The 21,224-nt window shown below is 44.9% G+C and overlaps 2 protein-coding genes across 5 annotated transcripts in view; one reads left to right on the plus strand and one right to left on the minus strand.

Annotated features, from left to right (window-relative positions):
* Positions 1-5,056, minus strand: part of LOC308578691 (uncharacterized protein) — a 37,444-nt gene extending 32,388 nt beyond the window's left edge. Inside the window, exons 1-2 of the mRNA XM_081179163.1 lie at positions 4,959-5,056; positions 3,903-4,073 (exon numbers count right to left, since the gene is read on the minus strand). Coding sequence (XP_081035289.1) covers positions 3,903-4,073; positions 4,959-5,039 — 252 coding nt within the window. The 5' untranslated portion in view covers positions 5,040-5,056. The remainder of the gene's footprint in view (positions 1-3,902; positions 4,074-4,958) is intronic.
* The window catches only part of LRRC8A (leucine rich repeat containing 8 VRAC subunit A), a 37,744-nt gene continuing 20,590 nt past the window's right edge, over positions 4,071-21,224 (plus strand). For 2 of the 4 annotated variants that reach the window (XR_014003917.1, XM_081178711.1), the window contains exons 1-2: positions 4,071-4,263; positions 11,571-11,750. The gene's annotated coding sequence lies outside the window, so the exon portion shown is untranslated. Of the gene's footprint in view, positions 4,264-5,974; positions 6,168-11,570; positions 11,751-14,554; positions 15,191-21,224 lie in introns of those variants that run through there. The other 2 variants (XM_081178712.1, XM_081178713.1) reach the window with 2 other exon arrangements.

The following is a 21,224-nucleotide window of genomic DNA, read 5'->3' on the forward strand; positions in this document are numbered from 1 at the left end:
AGGATTTGTAAGTGAAAAGAACAATTGGGAAAGGTTTTGCTAAGATACATCCTTCTGCAAAGAAATAATGGGGGTCAATAAGAGTCAATAAGACTTCAGGATGGATCTCCCATACTATTGCAGACATGTGGTTTATGTGCTTAAGTATATGTGTTTATCTTGTGCACTTATGAACATTCATTTTATTTACAACCCCTTAGAATTCTTATCATGGATCACTGCCTTGTCCTGGCGAAGGGGCTTGAATAACTCAGAGAAGCTATGAGCTATGTCATGCGGGGCCACCCAAGATGGACAGGTCATAGTGGAGAGTTTTGACCAAATGTGATCCACCTGGAGCAAGAAGCAGCAAGCCACACCAGTATCCCTGCAAAGAAAACTCCATGGACAAAGACAACAGGCATATAAAAGTTATGACGCTGGAAGATGAGCCCCTCAGGTCAGAAGGTGTTCAACATGCTACTGAGGAAGAGCGGAGGACAAGTACAAGTAGATTCAGAGCTGATGGAGCGGCTGGGCCAAAGCCGAAAGGTCGCTCAGTTGTGGATATGCCTGGAAGCGAAAGGAAAGTCCAATGATGTAAAGAAAAATATTGCATAGGAACCTGGAATGTAAGAACCATGAACCTTGGTAACCTGGATGTGGTAAAAAATGAGATGGCAAGAATATTGACATCCTGGGCATCAGTGAACTAAAATGGACGGGAATGGGCAAATTCAGTTTGGATGACCACTATATCTACTACTGTGGGCAAGAATCCCGTAAAAGAAATGGAGTGGCCCTCATAGTCAATAAAAGAGTGGCAAAAGCTGTACTGGGATGCAATTTCAAAAATGACAGAATGATCTCGATAGGAGTCCAAGGCAGACCTTTAACATCACAGTAATCCAAGTTTATGCACCAACTACCAGTGCTGAAGAAACTGAAATTGACCATTTCTATGAAGACTTACAATACCTTCTAGAAATGACACCAAAGAAGGATGTTCTCATTATAGAGGATAGGAATGCTAAAGTAGGGAGTCAAGTGTTAAAAGGAAAAATGGGCAAGTTTGGCCTTGGAGTTAAAAACGCAGGGCAAAGGCTAATAAAGTTCTGTCAAGAGAACAAGCTGGTCACCACAAACACTCTTTTCCAACAACACAAGAGATGACTTTACACATGGACATCACCAGATGGGCAGCATTGAAATCAGATTGATTATATTCTCTGCAGCCAAAGATGGAGAAGCTCTATACAGTCAGCAAAAACAAGACCTGGAGCTGACTGTGGCTCAGATCATCAGCTTCTTATAGCAAAATTCCAGCTTAAACTGAAGAAAGTAGGAAAAGCCACTGGGCCAGTAAGACACAATCTAAATCAAATCCTTTATGAATACACAGTGGAAGTGAGGAACAGGTTTAAGGATTTAGATTTGGTGGACAGAGTGCCTGAAGAACTATGGATGAAGGCTGGTAACATTATACAGGAGGCAACAATGAAAACCATCCCAATGAAAAGGAAATGCAAGAAAGCAAAGTGGCTGTCCAATGACGTCTTACAAATAGCGGGGAAGAGAAGGCAAGCAAAATGCAAGGGAGATAGTAAAAGATACAGGAAATTGAATGCAGATTTCCAAAAAATAGCAAGGAGAGACAAGAGGGCCTTCTTAAATGAGCAATGCAAAGAAACAGAGGAAAACAGCAGAATGGGAAAAACCAGAGATCTGTTCAAGAAAATTGGAGATATGAAAGGAACATTTTGTACAAAGATTATGATAATAAAGGACAAAAGTGGAAAGGACTTAACAGAAGCAGAAGACATCAAGAAGAGGTGGCAAGAATACACAGAGGAATTATACCAGAAAGATATGGAGGTCTCGTACACCCCAGGTAGTGTGGTTGCTGACCTTGAGCCAGACATCCTGGAGAGTGAAGTCAAATGGGCCTTAGAAAGCACTGCTAATAACATGGCCAGTGGAAGTGATGATATTCTAGTTGAACTATTTAAAATTTTAAAAGATGATGCTGTTAAGGTGCTACACTCAATATGCCAGCAAGTTTAGAAAACTCAGTAGTGGCCAGAGGATTGGAGAAGATCAGTCTACATCCCAATTCCAAAGAATGCTCCAACTACTGCACAATTGCGCTCATTTCACACGCTAGCAAAGTAATGCCTAAAATTCTACAAGGCAGGCTTAAGCAGTATATGGACCGAGAACTCCCAGAAGTGCAAGCTGGATTTAGAAGGGGCAGAGGAACCAGAGAGCAAATTGCAAACATGTGTTGGATTATGGAGAAAGCAAGAGAGTTCCAGAAAAATATATACTTCTGCTTCATTGACTACGCAAAAGCATTTGACTGTGTTGACCACAGCAAACTATGGCAAGTTCTTAAAGAAATGGGAGTGCCTGATCCCCATTGATTGTCTCCTGAGAAATCTCTATGTGGGACAAGAATATACAGTTAGAACTAGATATGGAATAACTGATTGGTTCAAAATTGGGAAAGGAGTACGACAAGGCTGTATATTGTCTCCCTGCTTATTTAACTTATATGCAGAATTCATCATGTGAAAGGCTGGACTGGATGAATCCCAAGCCAGAATTAAGATTGCCGGGAGAAATATCAGCAACCTCAGATATGCAGATGACACAACCTTGATGGCAGAAAGTGAGGAGGAATAAATGAACTTTTTTAATGAGGCTGAAAGAGGAGAGCGCATAATATGGTCAACATCAAAAAGACTAAGATCATGGCCACTGGTCCCATCACCTCCTGGCAAATAGAAGGGGAAGAAATGGAGGCAGTGAGAGATTTTACTTTCTTGGATTCCATGATCATTGCAGATGGTGACAGCAATCATTAAATTAAAAGATTCCTGCTTCTTGGGATAAAAGCAATGAAACCTAGGCAGCATCTTAAAAAGCAGAGACATCACCTTGTCGACAAAGGTCCATATAGTTAAAGCTATGGTTTTCCCAGTAGTGATGTATGGAAGTGAGAGCTGGACCATAAAGAAGGCTGATCGAAGAATTGATGCTTTTGAATTATGGTGCTAGAGGAGACTCTTGAGAGTCCCATGGACTGCAAGAAGATCAAACCTATCCATTCTGAAGGAAATCAGCCCTGAGTGCTCACTGGAAGGGCAGATCCTGAAGCTGAGACTCCAATATTTTGGCCACCTCACGAGAAGAGAAGACTCCCTGGAAAAGACCCTGATGTTGGGAAAGATGGAGGGCACAAGGAGAAGGGGACGACAGAGGACAAGATGGTTGGATACTGTTCTCGAAACTACCAGCATGAGTTTGACCAAACTGCGGGAGGCAGTGGAAGACAGAAGTGCCCGGCGTGCTCTGGTCCATGGGGTCATGAAGAGTCGGACACGACTAAACAACTAAACAACAACAAGAATTCTTAGAACATCAGGAAGCTCACCTTTGGCACCTTTGCTCACCTCTCAGCCTAACCTACCTCACAAGGTTGTTGTAATGGATTAAAAAAAAATGGGGGTGGGGAGGGGAGAGAAGCATAGATGCCGCCTTGAACCTTTTGCAGAGGTGGGGAGGAAAAGGTGGGATAGATATGCAACAAATAAATAGCAAACATGCAATGCTAGTCCTATTCAGAGTAGGGCCATTGAAATGGATGAGCATGGCTGATTTAGCTCCATTAATCTCAGCAGGTCTACTGTGAGAATTTATTTGGACGCAACCCAATATGTTGCTTTTTATATATAATATTGTATATATGGTTTATAAATCTACTATAAAACATCACATTAGTACCCGTTGTCATCAGGATGTGGGGATTAATATTGCCGTTTTTACATAATGAGTTGGAGATTTCCCTCCCTTTAAATACGGAGAGGCGCAACGTGTTAATTATATATATTTTAAAAAGAAAGAAATAAAGAAAAACGTACGTGCGGAAAGCGACCTTCCCTTACCAAGATGGCAGCTTTGCGCTCCTTTCCCCCTCCATACTCAAGATGACCTCCAGGCATCTTTCGCGCTTTCCATTCGCTTCCTCTCCCTCTCGCTCCGTGGGGAATGCCTTGCCCTTCCCAAGATGGCTCCTCTCGAGATGGCGCCGCCTAGTGGAAGAGAGGAGCAAGAGTCGCGGCGGCTGCTTACTTCCGGTTCTGCCGCCGCCGCCGGGGGATGCCCATGCCGGCCGGGTGAGGTCAGCTCCGGGGTGGAGCAGCCCGGTGGTGCAGTGAGGAGGCTGCGAGGGGGGCAAACAAAAGAAAGCCCGAAGCGACCGAGCCGGGAAGCTGCTGCCGGGTGAGTGCGAAGGGTCGCAATAATGACACTGTCAGGGGCTGGCGTTTCCCGCCCCGTCCTGGGGGGAAAGTGGACTGGCAGGGAATCTGATGAGAGATACGAGGGTGTTGAGGAATGCCGAGGCGAGTCCGGAACACTGAGGACTAGTAACCCCCCCTTTTTTTTGATGGGGAAGCGGGGACGTCGGGTATGTCCCCTCCACACACACACTCGCGCTGGGTGGGTTTGTTTGGTATTTCTTTTTAGTATCGAGGTGGAGGACCAGTAACCGTATTTTAGCTAGTGAGTGGCGGGGGGTCGGGGAAGGACGTGGATCTCGGGAAATAGAGAGGAAAATTCCCCATCTCCACACGCTGCTTTAGAGTAATGGGGTGGAGAGGGGCGTCTGGGAAAGAGGACGTCCTCAGAAACCTCGGGGACCAGCAACTTTTATTTATTGATTGGCATAATGGAGGAGGCTTCTCTCCCACCCCCACTTCCAACCTACACTGGTTTTGTTGAGGTGGAGAGGGGCGTCAGGAAAAGACAGCCTCAGGAACCTACAGGACCAGTAACCTTGCTGCCAGTGAAAGGGGAAGGAGAGGAACTTGGGCAATGCAGAGCTGGGAGAAGGATCCCCTGCCCGTCGCTGCTTTTGAGTATTGGGGTGGTCTCTGGGAAAGAGAGTAGGCTTAGTACCTGGAGGACTTAGTAACCTGGTTTTGTATTATGTCAGTGAAGAGGAGGGTGAGCGAGGATGGCGAGAGATGTGTGCCCGGCAGGGTGGAGAGGAGCATGCATGCCTTCAGCTTGTGAGCTTTGCAAGCGTGGGGAGTGGAGAGAGATCTAGGAACCCCTAGGAAAATCCTGGGTTGCAGAAGGACCCGTGTGGGTGTTGGTGTGTGTGGGTGTATGTGTGTGGGTGTGTAAAGTTTAGGGCTGGCAATTCCTCAGTTGAGAGGGAAGGCCGTAAGGAAAGGAAGGGGGGATGTGCACGTGTATGAAAGGAATTTCTAGGGGGCTGGGATGGTAGGTGTGATTCGAGAGTCCGGTAAGACGTGGAAGAGGTATCGATGTGACATGGCCATCAACAATCATACCCGGGGCTTGCAGAGGAGTGGGTGGCAGAGGTTGGGAGAGTGACAATGGGGGGGGGGAGTTAGGAAGAGTGGGTTTCCCCGGAGATGTGTTGTGGAAGAGATCTGAGACTGGGTTTGTTGTGGGCATGGAGAGCTAGTGAAGGGGGGATGTTAGGAAGAGGGAATTATCCAATCCGCCAACCCCAAAATCTGCTATGGCAGAATATTCTTGCAAAGGCAGCCAGTGTTGGACTAGGACCTGGGAGACCAGGGTACACTCAATCAGGAAACTCACTGGGTGTGTCCTTGGGACCAGTCACTGCCTTTTAGCTCTAACCTACCTCACAAGATTGTTGTAGGGATTATATGAAAAGGGGGAGGACAGTGTAGGCCCCCTTGAGCTCCTGGGGAGAAAAAAGGTGGAACATAAATTCAGTAAATAATTAAAACGAATGCAGGACACTAGCAGCAATTGAAGGTTTATTGTGGGCATTGAGAGCAAATAAAAGCAGTCTATAAAAAGGGAGCTTTGCTTATGATTCAGAAAATAGAGGGGAAGGGATATTTGGAAGGGGTGGGGGAGGTGGAGAAGGGTTTCGAAGGCTTGGCAGATGGAAAACAGTCACCTTTTTGTAGGTTCTCAAATTAATTGGTTATTTTCCAAGTGGGGAGGGCGGGATTTATTGGCTGTCTCCCACCTCTAGCACTTGTTGAATAAGAGATGGTGGTGGAGGGGTTGTGAGATGGCACTAAAGAAGGAAACTGAAGCATTATGGATGGGAACAAATTTAGGGTGTGTGTTTATCTCTTGTGCTGTTTTTGAAAGTGGATCTCAAAAGCGAGAAGGTGAGTGATGATAGTTCTTCTTAAGCTGTTCTTGCAACTTACGGGGCTGGCAAGGGGGGGGTAAATAGGGGCAGGAGAGTTGTCAAAGGGGCTGAGTCTGAGAATGTGCCCCAGTAACTGTTTATTTTTTGGGGTGACAGGGGAAGCATTAAGGGCAAGGAGAGGAAGCAGAGACTCCTTTGCTACAGTTGTGTTCCTGGCAATTAAGGGGTGGCAGACAGTAAGTGAAGGAAGGAATAGTGCCTGGTTGGCAAGAAACACTGATGAGTCAAGCTGTGAGCAAGTCACAGAAGGGCTGGAGAAGCTGGGTGGGTGGTGTTATCGTGTTACTAGTCCATGCAATGTGAGTAAAGTGGGGGGGAAGGGGGGCATCTGGCAGGGACCTGTGAAGTGAAAACAAAGGGGTGGCATTCTGTTGCAGAGAGTTGTGTGTGTGTGTGTGTGTTATTGCATTCAGATAGCTCAAAGAATGGGTGTGCAAGCAAACTTTTTGGCACCCGTGGGGAAGGTAGGTTGTTGGAAAGGAAGCAGGAGTATCGGGAAGAGGCAGGAGAAAGGGTGTCAGTGGAAGAAAAAGGCCGGGCTGGAGGAGGAAAATATTTGGGTGTGGGACATTGGAGAGCAATGTTTAGCTTTAGGTGCTGCTTGATTGGGATTTTTGCAGTCAAGCCTCCAGAGTGATCTCTGTTGCTGGATGCCTCAGAGCCCTTTAAACTGTCATGAGCCTGTTTTATGATTGTCCTGGCATTCCAGTAATTGGGGATAGCAGGTTGCTGTAACAACAGCGAGAGGGTGTGCAAATTTCCACAGCAGCAATGTGGCCTCTTTTAAGGTTTATGGGATTATTCCATTTACAGAGAGCAAGGTCATCTGAGGTGATGTCTTTTTGGAGTCCTGGGGCAAGTAAAGGGAACACTGTCAAATGTGAAGGTTCCAGGAAACTAGCCAGTGTCCTCAAGGCAGGGATGTGCAAAATCATGGCTTGACTGAATTTCTTTTTTAAATGGAGCAGAGCTTCTGCATTGCCTAATTCTGAAATGCATCACTTTTGGGGAAAGGGTGGGGCTCCTCCTTTAATTACTGCCCACTTGATTTCAAAATTGTGTGTGTGTCATCATTTCAGCAGTATACTGTACATGATATTCTGTACATTTAATGCACCCCAGTGAATCCTGAAAGCTGCTGTTTACCCTCCACAGAGCTAGAATTCCCAGCACCCGTAACAAACTACAGCTCCCAGGATTCTTTGGGAGAAATCATGTTTTTTAGAGTTATAGTGTGGATGTGACCAAAGATCTTATTTAATAATCTTGAAAATGTCGGGGGGGTACCCTTTTTATTGTGAAATTGCTTCAACATACTTTACAGGATGGGACGCGGGCGGCGCTGTGGTCTAAACCACAGAGCCTAGGGCTTGCTGATCAGAAGGTCGGGGTTTGAATCCCTGCGACGGGGTGAGCTCCCGTTGCGCGGACCCTGTTCCTGCCAACCTAGCAGTTTGGAAGCACGTCAAAGTGCAAGTAAATAAATAGGTACTGCTCTGGCAGGAAGGTAAACGGTGTTTCCGTGCACTGCTCTGGTTTGCCAGAAGTGGCTTAGTCATGCTGGCCACATGACCCGGAAGCTGTCTGCGGACAAATGACTGTTCCCTTGGCCAGTAAAACGAGATGAGCACCCCAACACCAGAGTTGTCCACGACTGGACCTAATGGTCAGGGGTCCCTTTACCTTTACTTTACAGGATGTGATTCACAAATGGAATGAAAGCAACAGAAAATAAAATGCTTGTTGTGTTTTAAATGTATCATACTTATGCAGCCTTACTGCTGTGAAATATACTAATACTGTATTCAGCAACTTTGCATGCTGGGACGGAGAAATAAGCTAAGTGGAGAAAGTATACTAGTTCAGGAGCAAAATTCAAGGTGTTGATGTTGCTGGGCGACAAATTCCATCATCCCTGAATATTGGACATGTTGGCTGCTGGACTCCCATGATGTCTGGAGGACTGTTGGTTTCCGAACCCTGGCTTACAGCTTTATGCTGTGGCTCACCCAGTGAAGTTGGATCGGCAGTTGATTGCAAAGTAATTCATCATAAGATACACAATTCAGTTATGGCTTTTTCTGCCACAAGATGCAGCAATGGTCACTTGGCCTAGATGTCTTAAAAGCGAGACAAGTCACATGGCAAGGAGGCAGGAAGATACCTTTCAGTGTCTACTCAGCGAAACCTCTCTCTTCAGATAAGTTATGCCTCTGAAGGGATAACAATGGGCTGTAGTTGCATGGTAAAATAAAGGTAAAGGGACCCCTGACTATTAGGTCCAGCTATGGCCGACTGGGGTTGCAGTGCTCATCTCGCTTTATTGGCCGAGGGAGCCGGCGTACAGCTTCTGGGTCATGTGGCCAGCATGACTAAGCCGCTTCGGGCGAACCAGAGCAGCACACGGAAACACCGTTTATCTTCCCGCTGGAGTGGTACCTATTTATCTACTTGCACTTTGACGTGCTTTCGAACTGCTAGGTGGGCAGGAGCAGGGACCGAGCAACGGGAGCTCACCCCATTGCAGGGATTCGAACCACCTACCTACTGATCAACAAGCCCTAGGCTCTGTGGTTTAACCCACAGCGCCACCCTTGTGGTAGAGTACCTTATTTGCATGCAGAAGGTTCCTGGTTCCAGGCATCTCCAGGTAGGAATGGGAAAGATACTTTCCCGAAATGCTGAAGAACCACCTCCAGGGTAGACAGTGCTGAGCTAGATAATCCCTTGACTTGGTATAATGTAGGTTTCTCTGTTCCTGTGAAACAGTTACTGTCCTCATGCCTTGCCTCTGGAATTCCCGAAAGCATCTGTTTGGCCATTGCTGGAACTTTACTGGTTGTGAAGCCATCTATTATGTTGTTATGTCTGTTGTGGAAGTTGAAACAGAGGCCTTGTAAACACTTGGTGGTGGTGGTTTGGTGTTTTATGAGTAGCCAAAATTGAAAGAGTGATGCCCAAGTCATGCCAGTTATTGCTGAGAGCATTCTCTGGACCAAGAGTGTGTTTGGTTTGAAACCTGGTCCATCCCAAAGGGTTGAGGAAGGGAATTGCAGTGTCTCAAAAATCTGGACACCCAACAGCTTGCAATGCACCAGTTTGCCCCACTGGCTTGTAGGAGGTATGACAATGTCATGGCCACACCTGGAGCTGCCAAGCATACCCTTTGGCCTTAGCGGTAGCTACAAACCAGTTCAGAACTGTAACTAAATATGAAACCTGTGTAAGTGTTGATGCCTGAGGCCCTTCCCACCCCATCCTGGGAACCACCCAGTTGTGAAATTACCAGAGGAGTTCTCTTTGTGGTGAAGACTGTGTTTTCTTTGGGATTTAGGGCTCACCCTGGTGAAGAAGGCTTGACTAGGAAATCCTGAGGTGTTACTCAGTTAAAGTACATTTGTAATTGTTTGCTTTTCCGTCAGTTAGTGAACACCTTCAATAAAAAATTACATATGAGTGAGTGAGCAAATAAATAAATAAATAATTTTTTATTTATACCCCGCCCTTCCTGGTTCAAAAACCGGGCTCAGGGCAGCTAACAACAAATTTAAAACACTTAATTGTAAAAACAGCATAAAATACAGTATAAAAACACAAATACAGTGGTACCTCTGGTTACATACTTAATTCGTTCCGGAGGTCTGTTCTTAAGCTGAAACTGTTCTTAACCTGAAGCACCACTTTAGCTAATGGGGCCTCCTGCTGGCGCCACGCCACCGGAGCACGATTTCTGTTCTCATCCTGAAGCAAAGTTCTTAACCTGAGGTACTATTTCTGAGTTAGTGGAGTCTGTAACCTGAAACGTATGTAACCCGAGGTACCACTGCAACAATAAAATTCAAAGTTCAGAAATCAATTTAGGGGAAATCCATCTAATAAGCATTAGATAATCCCCAGGGCTAGCTGGCTGAATTAGTCCTACTTGGGCCAGAGAGGAGGCCAGGGGAAAATTAGCTGTGGGGTCTCAGAGCAGGTAATCTTCATAAAAGGGGAGAGGGAGGGAAGAGAAGGGAAATAAAAGATCAGGCTGAATTCAAATTAAAGGCCAGGCGGAATAGCTCTGTCTTACAGGCCCGACAGAAGGAGGTTAAATCCTGAAGGGCCCTCGTCTCATGGGACAGAGCATTCCACTAGGTCGGAGCCATCACTGAAAAGGCCCTGGCCTTGGTGGAGGATAGTATGACTTCCTTAGGGCCCGGGACCTCTAAACTATGGTTATTCATGGACCTTAAGGTCCTCTGCGGGGCATACCAGGAGAGGCAGTCCCGTAAATACAAGGGCCCTAAGCCACAAATAGGAAAAGCTTCCAAATAGGAAAAGCTTCCTTTGTTTTCAGATGCGCTGTCAGGCTTCATCTTAGGCATTTCCAACTTTATGTGCATCTCTTGATACAAGTTTCCCCCCAGCAATATTTGTTTTCATTGGATGCATGTAAGTTCTAGTTGTATTGTGAGACTATAGAGAGGTGATTGCTCTCTGCACTTTTTGCATTCCATGCATTCCATTGTATGTGTACTTATCAGAGGTAGGGAGCCTTGCAGGCCTAGGGGCGAAATGTGGGCCTCCAGGGATCTCTGTCTAGCTCTTGGGACTCTCCCTAGACCACACACCTCACTGGTCCTGCTATGCATCCTCCTCATGTGCTTTTGCCAGGCTGGAGTGTGCCCACAAACTGTGGTAGCACCTTTTGCTTGCCTGGATATGGACAAAAAGAGATAAGTGCGTAGTAGTGCATGGCTGGAATGCTGCATACCTGAATAGTTGCTGCTGTTGCAATACTTGCTTCTGCCCCCGGCCCCCTCCCACCACCAGAATGCATGCAGGAATGTGACCCTCAGGCTAAGACAGGTCCCCCATCCTTGAAACCAGCCATTGATTTCATTTAGCTGTTTTCTTTTCCTATTCTTAAGGGGCTCATTGGGAGTATGAATGTCACTGAGATGTTTTGTATCCTAAAAACGGTTATTACTAATACAGTGGTACCTCGGGTTACACAGGCTTCAGGTTATATACGTTGCAGACTCCGCTAACCCAGAAATATTACCTCAGGTTAAGAACTTTGCTTCAAGATGAGAACAGAAATCGTGCAGCGGCAGCGGGAGGCCCCATTAACTAATGTGGTACCTCAGGTTAGGAACAGTTTCAGGTTAAGAATGGACCTCTGGAACAAATTAAGTACTTAACCCGAGGTACCACTGTACTGGGATGGTTTCTGGATGAAATGCGCCTTGTGTGTCGAAAGTGGGGAGTGGCTGTGTAGGGATATCAGCCTTTGGGTTCCTTAGTCAAGTATTTTGGGTTGGACATAAAACCTAGCCACACTCAGCGTGCCTTAGTAAACTGTGTGCTTCTTTTTCAGGAATTAGCTCCCATGGCGCTTGGGAAAAGCCTCCCTTCAGCACCCGCCCAGAACTCGACCCTCGGAGGCAGCCTCTATCTTCAGTACAAAGGGCTGAAGTGCAGATAGCAGTATACCCGGGCACAGAGCGGCAGCCTGCATCCCATTCTTCCAAGGGCTCCACTGGTGACGATGTACTTGGTAATGCAATATTAGTATTAATATTATTTTGAAATGCAAAAAGCAACGGTGGTGGTGGGGGGAATGCCTGGTCTGCAGCCAAATGGAAAAAGCCTCCAGGCGAGAGGGTGAAGCCAGAAGAAGGGGAAACAATGTTCTTGCATCTCATTACTGCTTAGGCATGACTTGAATTGGAATAGGAGAAGAGCTGAGTGCCCTTCGTTGTGTAACAGCTTCCAAGCCCAGGCATGGAAAAGGGGATTGATGCAGTTTCCGTTCCTTTGTATTTCCCATGCCTTGAGGCCCCCAGCATTCCTGTCCATTTGTTTGTGTAGCGTTTCAAGTTTTCTCCTCCAGGAAGTTGAGGCCTGCCTGCTTTCAAGCCTCCTGGGTGTGAAGTTTGGTCCTCCAAGTGCTGCTGCCTGTTGGGGTTTTCCAGGTCCAGAAAATCTGAGGCCCATGGGGCTAATGCAGCCCTCAGGACTCTCCCTACCCCACACTGCCTCTTCTCAGACCACACCCACTTTGCATCCTCTTTTGAGTATTTTTGCCTGGCTGGAATACGTCCCTGAACTCTGATCATGCCTCTTAGTGGCCTGAATGGAGAAAATAGAGGGTTGTGTGAGTGTTTGTAGAAAGTTCTGTACTGTACAAAGATAAAAATTCACATTTGTCATCCCACTCACTTTCGCCTCTGGCCCAGAATACCATGGGCTGTGGCCTCTGGAAGGTTGACCAGAAGGGAATGAGGCCATTGGGCTGACAAAATGTTCATCACTGTTGAGCTCGTGGGAGTTGTGGTCTGGTTCTTTGGTGGCCTATATGTGTCCCTCCCAGGAGAGGCAAGGTGCAGAGATGGTCTTTCTAGGGCTCTGCCGCGGCTCTGTTTCTTCATTTCAGCCTAACCCAACCTCCTCTCCAAAAACAATCCTGTCTTTCTGTTTCTCCCCCAGCCACAACCAGAGTCTCCCCATGGGATGTCCCAGCCCTTGCATTTTAGAAGTAATGGAGTCATTATTCAATTAAAATGTTGACTTTAATTAACCAATTACAGCTTTCTTCCACCAACAGCCCCTAATGGATATCCTAGTACTGTAATAAAATGCTGTACAGTGTTTTGTTTTGACAGCAGGATTCTGGCTTTGTGTGGTGTTAATGTTTGAAAAGCAGGCAAATAGATTACTCATTTACTTATTTATTACCCACCCTTCACCTCTAGAACATTAAAACATAATATTAAAAACAATTAAAAACAATTTACAATCATAAAAATAGAAGTGACTGAGCTAATCATAACTTTGGAGTTCATGTGAAACTGTATTTGGTCCTTGCAAGGGGAGATTTCTGCCGGGGTGCCACACAGACTCTCTCTCTCTCTCTCTTTTTGTGTGTGTGTTGCTGCTGTTAAACTACATTGGAGATTTAAACAGCCAAAGGTTCCCTGTGGCTAAGAAGCTTTGCCCTCCCTTTCTTTGTTAATTACTGCGTATGATTAACATCTAATGGAAGACAGATTTTGTTAGAAAAATGAAGTCATTTGATGCCTCTTCCTCTTATCTGCCCCACCCAGTTCCTTGCTCAGTTTTTGAATGCATGTTGAGATAAGGATCCAATGTTGTGGATCTGCATTTGGGGTTGCTACCTTCCCTCCCCATATCAGCTTGCCCTCCTTGAAACCCTGGTCTATGGAGGAAGATCCTGGGAAATGTTCTAGGAGAGGGGGGAACCCTCTTTAGCCCAAGGGCTGCCTTCCTTTGCGGGAAACCATGCAGGACCCGTGTGCCAATAATGGTGTGTGGGCCATAAACAAGAGTGGTTGGAATACTAAAAGTAAATGTTGCCTTATGTACAGTTTTTACATACATTTCCTTCTGTCCCATCCAGGCATTTTCAGGGTTCAAAGGCGCATTCTCTCTCTTTTTTTAATATAAATTTTTATTAGTTTTTTAACATATCATTTTCAACAGTAATTAAACATACTTTTACATATTGTTCAATTTTTTTGACTTCCATCAGTCCTGTCTGAAAATTTTCCAATTTAATCTCTTAGTATGCGTTTATTATTTTCCCTATTACATTTCAAACTCATAACCAATATCTCTGTCTTTTTCTACTTTGTAACACTTTGTATATTTCTCCTTACAAAACTTCTTGTAGTCCTACTAGCATGATTTGTTGATTACAGTTGCTCTTCAAATAATTCATATACTTTTCCCAATCTTCTGTAAATCTCTGGTCCGACAGGTTTCAAATCCTTCCTGTCATTTTGTCCAATTTTGCATAGTCCATTAATTTTGTCTGCCATTCTTCTTTCGTCGGAAGTTCTTCTTGCTTCCATTTTTGGGCTAACAATACTCTTGCCGCTGTTGTTGCATATAAGAACAGTTTGACATCTTGTCTATTAATGTCTTGGCCTATAATACCAAGTAAAAATTCGTCTGGTTTTTAAAAAAATGTATATTTCAACATCTTTTTCATCTCATTATATATAATTTCCCAGAAGTTCTTTACTTTCTTACATTCCCGCCACATTTTCAACATTTCCAACATTTATTATTTGTCTTATACATTTTAGCTAACTTCACTGGTATAATATACCATCTATACATCATTTTCATAATATTCTCTTTCAAAGCATTACAGGCTGTAAATTTTATCCTTTCATTCCACAACCTTTCCCATTCTATAAACTATATATTATATCCAAAGTCTTTTGCCCAGTGTATCATTAGCAATTTCACTTCCCCATCTTTCAAATGCCATTCTGACAGTATTTTATACATTTTAGACATTATTTTACATTCATTGTTTAATATTTCTATTTCAAATTTTGATTTTTTATCATCAAATCCTTTTTCCTTTAAATCCTCTTTATACATTTCATTGACTTGGCAGTAGTGCAACCAATCATTTACATATTCTTTAACCTCAAAGGTGCATCCTCCGCAGGCAAAAGCACTTGAGTATGCAAAGCAGGGGTGGCTTGGTTTGGCACAGGGAGAGTCCATGCTGGGAGGGGTGGCTTAGAACTCCTTTTTCTCCCTTGCTATCTGGGTAAAAGTGGTGACTTTAATGTCACAATTGCTGGAGTTTAGAACACTTGTCAAATCTGCATTCTAGAATGCCCAGCTTCTGAGAAAATTGGATATGGGTAGGCAAGCATAAATCTTCAGCATTTAAATATTATTTTCTTAGCTAACCATCTAATTCAAGGCAAGCATCTCCCTAGGCAATTGACAAGCAAGCTTTTACTATTCTGTCAAATGCCTGGAGGAAGATGAAAGTCTTAACCTGGCAGCAGAAAGATGTCTGGGTCAGCACCAGGCGGGCCTCACTTGGGAGAACATTCCACAGCTGTTGGGAGGGTGGGTGCCAACCAAAAAGTGGCTCTCCCTTTCTGCAAACCTCAAAGCCTGGTCGGTGATTTGTGGAGATATGCCTGTGAAGATGCGAGCAGGGTGGTGAGAAAGTTTTTAGTTTTGTTTTTCTGATGCAGCTGGTCATCTTGAGAGATGCCCATCAGGAGAGGAGGGATTCCACCTCCCCCCTCAAAAAACACATTGTGCAGTGGTGTATGACCTGAATGGCTTGCTGCATATAACGTGGGTTGATTGTACTAGATGCTTTTTGCTTGATCCACATACTTTTCTTCTTGCTGGAAGGGTTGTTGTTACTTTCAGGTCTTCCTTGCAGCCTTCCCATTGGGGCATCTGGCTCGTCACTGTGAGAGCAGGATCATGATGCTGGACTAGGTGGGCTGTTGGCCTGATCCAGCAGGGCTCTTCTTGCATCCTTACGTTCCTCTGTTTACCCCTCCCTCCATCTCTTGTGCCCCTTCCACTGCTCCTTTCCCCTGAATTGAGTTTTAAGATTGTCAGCTCCTTGGGGCAGGGATCTGTACTCTTGTACACTTGTTAAATGCCACAGCCCATGGATGCTGTACAGGAGATAAACAGTTGTTATTTGGAGCACCCTACGGGAAGCTGCTTCTACAGAGTCAGAACACTGGCTCATGTAGCTCAGTATTACCTACACTGACTGGCAGCATCTCCTCAAGATTTAAGATGGGGAGCTTTTTCTTGGGCCTTCCTGGAAATGCTGCTGGGGCTTGAACCAGGGACCTTCTGTATGCAAAGCAGATGCTCTGATGCTGAGCTGCGTTCCCTAGTTCCTTCACTTCACCAGTTGCGTCAGACTGCCTTAATTGCAAACAATTCCTGGCTTGGTGCAGAGGAGCAGTGTCTGAACGTGATGGTTTTCATCAGCTCCATCCCACTGCTGCAGCTCCATCCATAAACACCTTGTACCCTCCTCTGCCTATCTCTCTTGTCCTTGAATACACCTGTGTTCAGTCTCCTACTAAAATGCAAACGCTGGTCTTGGACAGGAAGCTTGTAGGACGTGGTGACTTTGCACTTCTATAATTCATAAGGAGGCACTGCCTACCTGGCTAGCTGTCGTCTTGCGTCACTCTCCAAATGTGCCCTGCTCTTGTGCAGCCTGCTTTCATGCTACGACCCCATTGCTGCTTCAGCACATCTCCTGCATCTTCCCAGGAAGCAGTGGAATCACACACACATGCTAGAGCTGCAGTGTGCGGGGCTCCCTAGAAAGGGGGATTAATTGTTAAACCATAGCTGTCAACTTTCCGATTTGAAAATAAGGGATCAGCAGCCTCACCTGTCCCGGAGACAGTCTATGGGATATTGAACAATCTGGGATAGCAGCGGGAAACGGCACTGAAATAAGGGAATTTCCCGCAAAAAACGGGAAGGTTGACAGCTATGTGTTAAACCATCCTGAGAATTGTAGCTCTGTGAGGGCAGTAGGGGGTCTCCTAATCACTCTCAGTACCCGTAACCAACTACAGATCCCAGAATTCTTTGGGAAGAAAGCTGTTTTAAAGTGACATGATAGTGCTTTAAATGTATGGTACCATTGCGGGTGGTGCTGTGGGTTAAACCACAGAGCCTAGGACTTGCTGATCAGAAGGTCGGCAGTTCGAATCCCCGCAATGGGGTGAGCTCCCGTTGCTTGGTCCCTGCTCCTGCCAACCTAGCAGTTCGAAAGCACGTCAAAGTGCAAGTAGATAAATAGATATCGCTCCAGCAGGAAGGTAAACGATGTTTCCGTGCGCTGCTCTGGTTCTCCAGAAGCGGCTTAGTCATGCTGGCCACATGACCCGGAATCTGTATGCCAGCTCCCTCGGCCAATAAAGCGAGATGAGTGCCACAACCCCAGAGTCAGCCACGACTGGACCTAATGGTCAGGGGTCCCTTTACCTTTACCATTGAGGTCCCTCCTTTCCTTCCATTGTATATCAGGGTCCCCAGCCAGAGTCAGGAGTTTAAATTAGTTAAATTGGACTACCGTAATGCACTGTCTGCAGGGTTGCCCTTGAAGATGGGGGGGCGGGGGCCTCCTGCCAGTGCAGAATGCACCTGCTAGACATGTGCCGCCATCCTGAAAGTGAACTAAGGATCTCAATTCAGGGTGTTAATACTACTTATTTCTTTATTTAAAATACTTATCTGCCACTTAGTGTCAATAATCTATAAACTGTGTACAAGAAACATGGTGCAGAAAAGGTAAAAAATCAGTCAAAACTATAAAATCAAGCTTAAAACTAAAATGCCTGTGGAATATACCAGCAAATTGCAATGGTTCTTAACTTTTGGGGGGGGGCTGTCTGATGAAAGCTTTCAACCCTCTTCCCAGAAGAATGCACATCAACACATACACAATAAATTTTCCATCAGTGCAATTATATTCCATTGGTAAAATAATATCTGTTTTCTTTTCTTTTTTCTTTTTTGCTCCCAGTTCACAGACCACCTAAAGGTCCATGGACCAAAGGTCAAGATATACAGCTCTAAATGGCTTGGCACCCAGTACCTAAAAGGGCACCCAACAATTGGCAGGTGGAGGCCTTGTTCTTGGTGCTATCACTGGGGGCTGCTAGGTTGGCATTGACCCATGATTGACTTTTCAGTGGTGGCTCCCCATTTGTGGAATGCCCTCCTTTGTGAGGTGCACCTGTCTCCCTCTGTATTGACTTTTGGGAGAAATTTTAAAACATTCCTGATTTTGATGGCTGAAAGGTATGGCAACCCTAAGGCCAATGGTTTGAGATAATGTTTAAAAACTATTTTCAGGTTATTTTTAATGTGTTATCATTGCTGTGTCTGCTACCCTAGACTCCTTTGGGAGGAAGGGTGGGAAATATGAGTTGTTTGCAGAGGAGGGCAACCGAGATGATTTAGGGTCGGGAAACTAAGCCTTATGAGAGATGGTTGAGGGAGTTGGGTATGTTTAGCCTGGAAATGAGGAGACTGAGAGGAGACATGATAGCCATCTTCAAATATCTAAAGGGTGTCACGTGGAAGATGGAGCAAGCTTATTTTCTCCTGCTCTGGAGGGTAGGATCCAAACCTATGGCTTCAAGTGACAAGGAAATAGATTTTAACTAAATATCAGGAAGAACTTTCTGACAGTAAGAGCTGTTCATCAGTGGAACAGACTCCCATGAGAGGTGATGGACTCTCATTTCTTGGAGGTGTTTAAGCAGAGGTTGGATGGCCATCTGTCATGTATGGTCTAGTTGAGATTCCTGCATTGCAGGGAGTTGGACTAAATGATCCCTGGAGTCTCTTCCAACTCTGCAATTCCATGTTTCCATGATTCTATGAGTAGACGGGCCATTGGCCTGATCCAGCAGGGATCTTACATTCTTATGACAGAGCAACAGGAGCTCACCCCGTTGCAGGGATTCAAACCGCCGACCTTCTGATCAGCAAACCTAAGAGGCTCAGTGGTTTAGACCACAGCACCATCCACATCCCACAGCTCTGTCCCAGCTCCTGCCAACCTAGCAGTTCGAAAGCACACCAGTGCAAGTAGATAAACAGGCACTGCTGCAGCGGGAAGATAAACAGTGTTTCCATCACAGTGTTCTGTTGCACCAGAAGCGGTTTAGTCACGCTGGCCACATGACCCAGAAAGCTGTCTGTGGACAAACGCCACTTCCCTCGGCCTGAAGCAAGATGAGCGCCGCAACCCCATAGTCGCCTTTGACTGGACTTAACTGTCCAGGAGTCCTTTACCTTTACCTTATATTCTTATGATTTTCTCGCTGTTGTAACAATGGTATGTAAACAGTGGTTATAATAATGGCCTCCCATCCCAAATTTGAACCCAAAAATCTCAACCCATTTCTATGCTGTTGTATGTGAGCCTTTGGGACACCTCCTCCTGTATTTGCCCTCAAAACGATTGCAAGAAGATTGGGAATTTGCCTTAGCTGTGGTACTTCCACATGCACCCATTATTTTACATCTTTTCTTTGAGCTCTCTTGTTGCTAAGAGAAGTTTTCCTCAAAAGAGAGCTAGCATTGCAGAGTTCTTTTCTAAAGTTACACCCACCCACCCTCTCTATCTGTTTGTAACTGCCCTAGTTTTTGAGGCTGAGAGTTTTTCATTGGCTTCCTTCCTCTGCCGGGACAGAAGCAGCTTTGTGCGCACCCCCCTTTTTTTTAGGAATTCAGGTGGTGCTTTTGAGAAGTTTGCTGGGGACATGCCTACTAGAAAAGCAGTGTTCCTGTTAGCTTCCCGCCTGTAGCAATATTATATTGCATAATAATGATTAAAAAGGCTGGATATTGAAGCAGTCGAGACCTGTAGATCCCCACCCCTTCAGTTTTCCTGTCTTAAAAACACAAGCATGGGGAAGAAACTATGTCTGAGACGCCCTTTCCTTTGTGTTTTCAGACAACAGGAGCTAACTTTCTGGAAGGGGAGGCAGGTAGAATAATATTGCTAGAGAACAAGTCTTCTGTATTTGTGGAAGCCGGGTGATCGAAGATGATTGATTAATACTGTAGTCTGTATGAAATTCCAGGGGGGGAATGCGTGAAGATTTTAGAACCTGTGGCCGCTTAAAGTACCGTAATACAGGAAAAATTTTTTTTGCTGAAAAGGAGAGCTAAGTCTTGTGTTTGTCTAGATTGGTTGTGAAATGTCCCAACTTAGAATAGCATTATGAGGACAATGGTTTAAGTTTCTTTTTTCTGTGAATATACTTTTGTATTGTACTATTTGGCAAGTTTTTTTATGGTTACCCCCCTCCTTGGCTGTAGTCTGCATTTAGTTGCCTCATAAACTTGATTGATTACAGTGGTACCTCGGGTTAAGTACTTAATTCGTTCCGGAGGTCCGTACTTAACCTGAAACTGTTCTTAACCTGAAGCACTATTTCTGGGTTAGCGGAGTATGTAACCTGAAGTGTATGTAACCCGAGGTACCACTGTAAATATTTCTGTTGGGTGTCAAAGTTTTAAGATTTTAGGCCCCTGAGGGAGGTGGAGAGGATAAGTAATCCAGCTATTAAATTTAAACAAGGGATTATTAATATATTTCATAAAAATTTGCTTGATTGTAAAAACAACCTCAAAGTGTTTGTCTGTAAAAACAGTTGTTTAAAACCTTCAATAAGCTAAAAATGGATTAAAATGCATGTCAACATGCTACAGGTCTGGGCAGGCTTGCCTAAACCAAAGTGTTTTTTAGTGGGCAAGGAAAAAGAGTACAATGAAGGAACCTGCTTGATGTCAATTGGCAGGGAGTTCCAAAGTGTGAGTGATGCCACAATGAAAGATTTTAGAAGTCCAGATGTCCGGAATCAAATGTTTCAGAGGCTAAAAGAGATTACATCAAAAACAAGAAGAAAAAAGCATGTTCTATGCAGCATATACCAGTGGCATATCTGGGCCTTCCTTGGATAGAAACAGTGACTGGAATAGACTTTTATGTAACTTCTTGGCTGTATTAAAACAAGAGACATATTAATGACTCTCTTGACCTTGAGAATCTGAAGATGCTATATTAAGGAATATGTGGAGGTGTGAGAGGAAATTGATTGCAAATAGGCCAGGAAATGCTTTGCTGCCGGCTCTTCAGATGGTGGTACAAAATATTGAATGCTGTCCTATCTTTAAATATTGCTGGATTTTACAAAAGGCACCATGTTTCCTGATTTTAGTTTCTGTGGATAGGCTTCTCAGTGCCAGTACCCATTTTATTTAAACCAGGGGTGAGCAAACTTTTTCAGCAGGGGGCTGGTCCACTGTCCCTCAGACCGGACTATATCAGGGGATGGATTATATTTTGAAAAAAATAATGAACAAATTCCTATGCCCCACAAATAACCCAGAGATACATTTTAAATAAAAGCACACATTCTACTCATGTAAAAGCACTAGGCAGGCTCCACAAATAACCCAGAGATGCATTTTAAATAAAAGGACACTTTCTTCTCATGTAAAAACACCAGGCAGGCCTCACAAATAACCCAGAGATACATTTTAAATAAAAGGACAGATTCTACTCATGTAAAAACATGCTGATTCCCGGACCGTCTGCGGGCCGGATTTAGAAGGCGATTGGGCCGGATCCGGGCCCTGGGCCTTAGTTTGCCTACCCATGGTTTAAACCATGCTC

Source organism: Podarcis bocagei (genome assembly GCF_964188305.1).
Source record: "Podarcis bocagei genome assembly, chromosome: Z".
NCBI classification, from domain to species: Eukaryota; Metazoa; Chordata; class Lepidosauria; order Squamata; family Lacertidae; genus Podarcis; species Podarcis bocagei.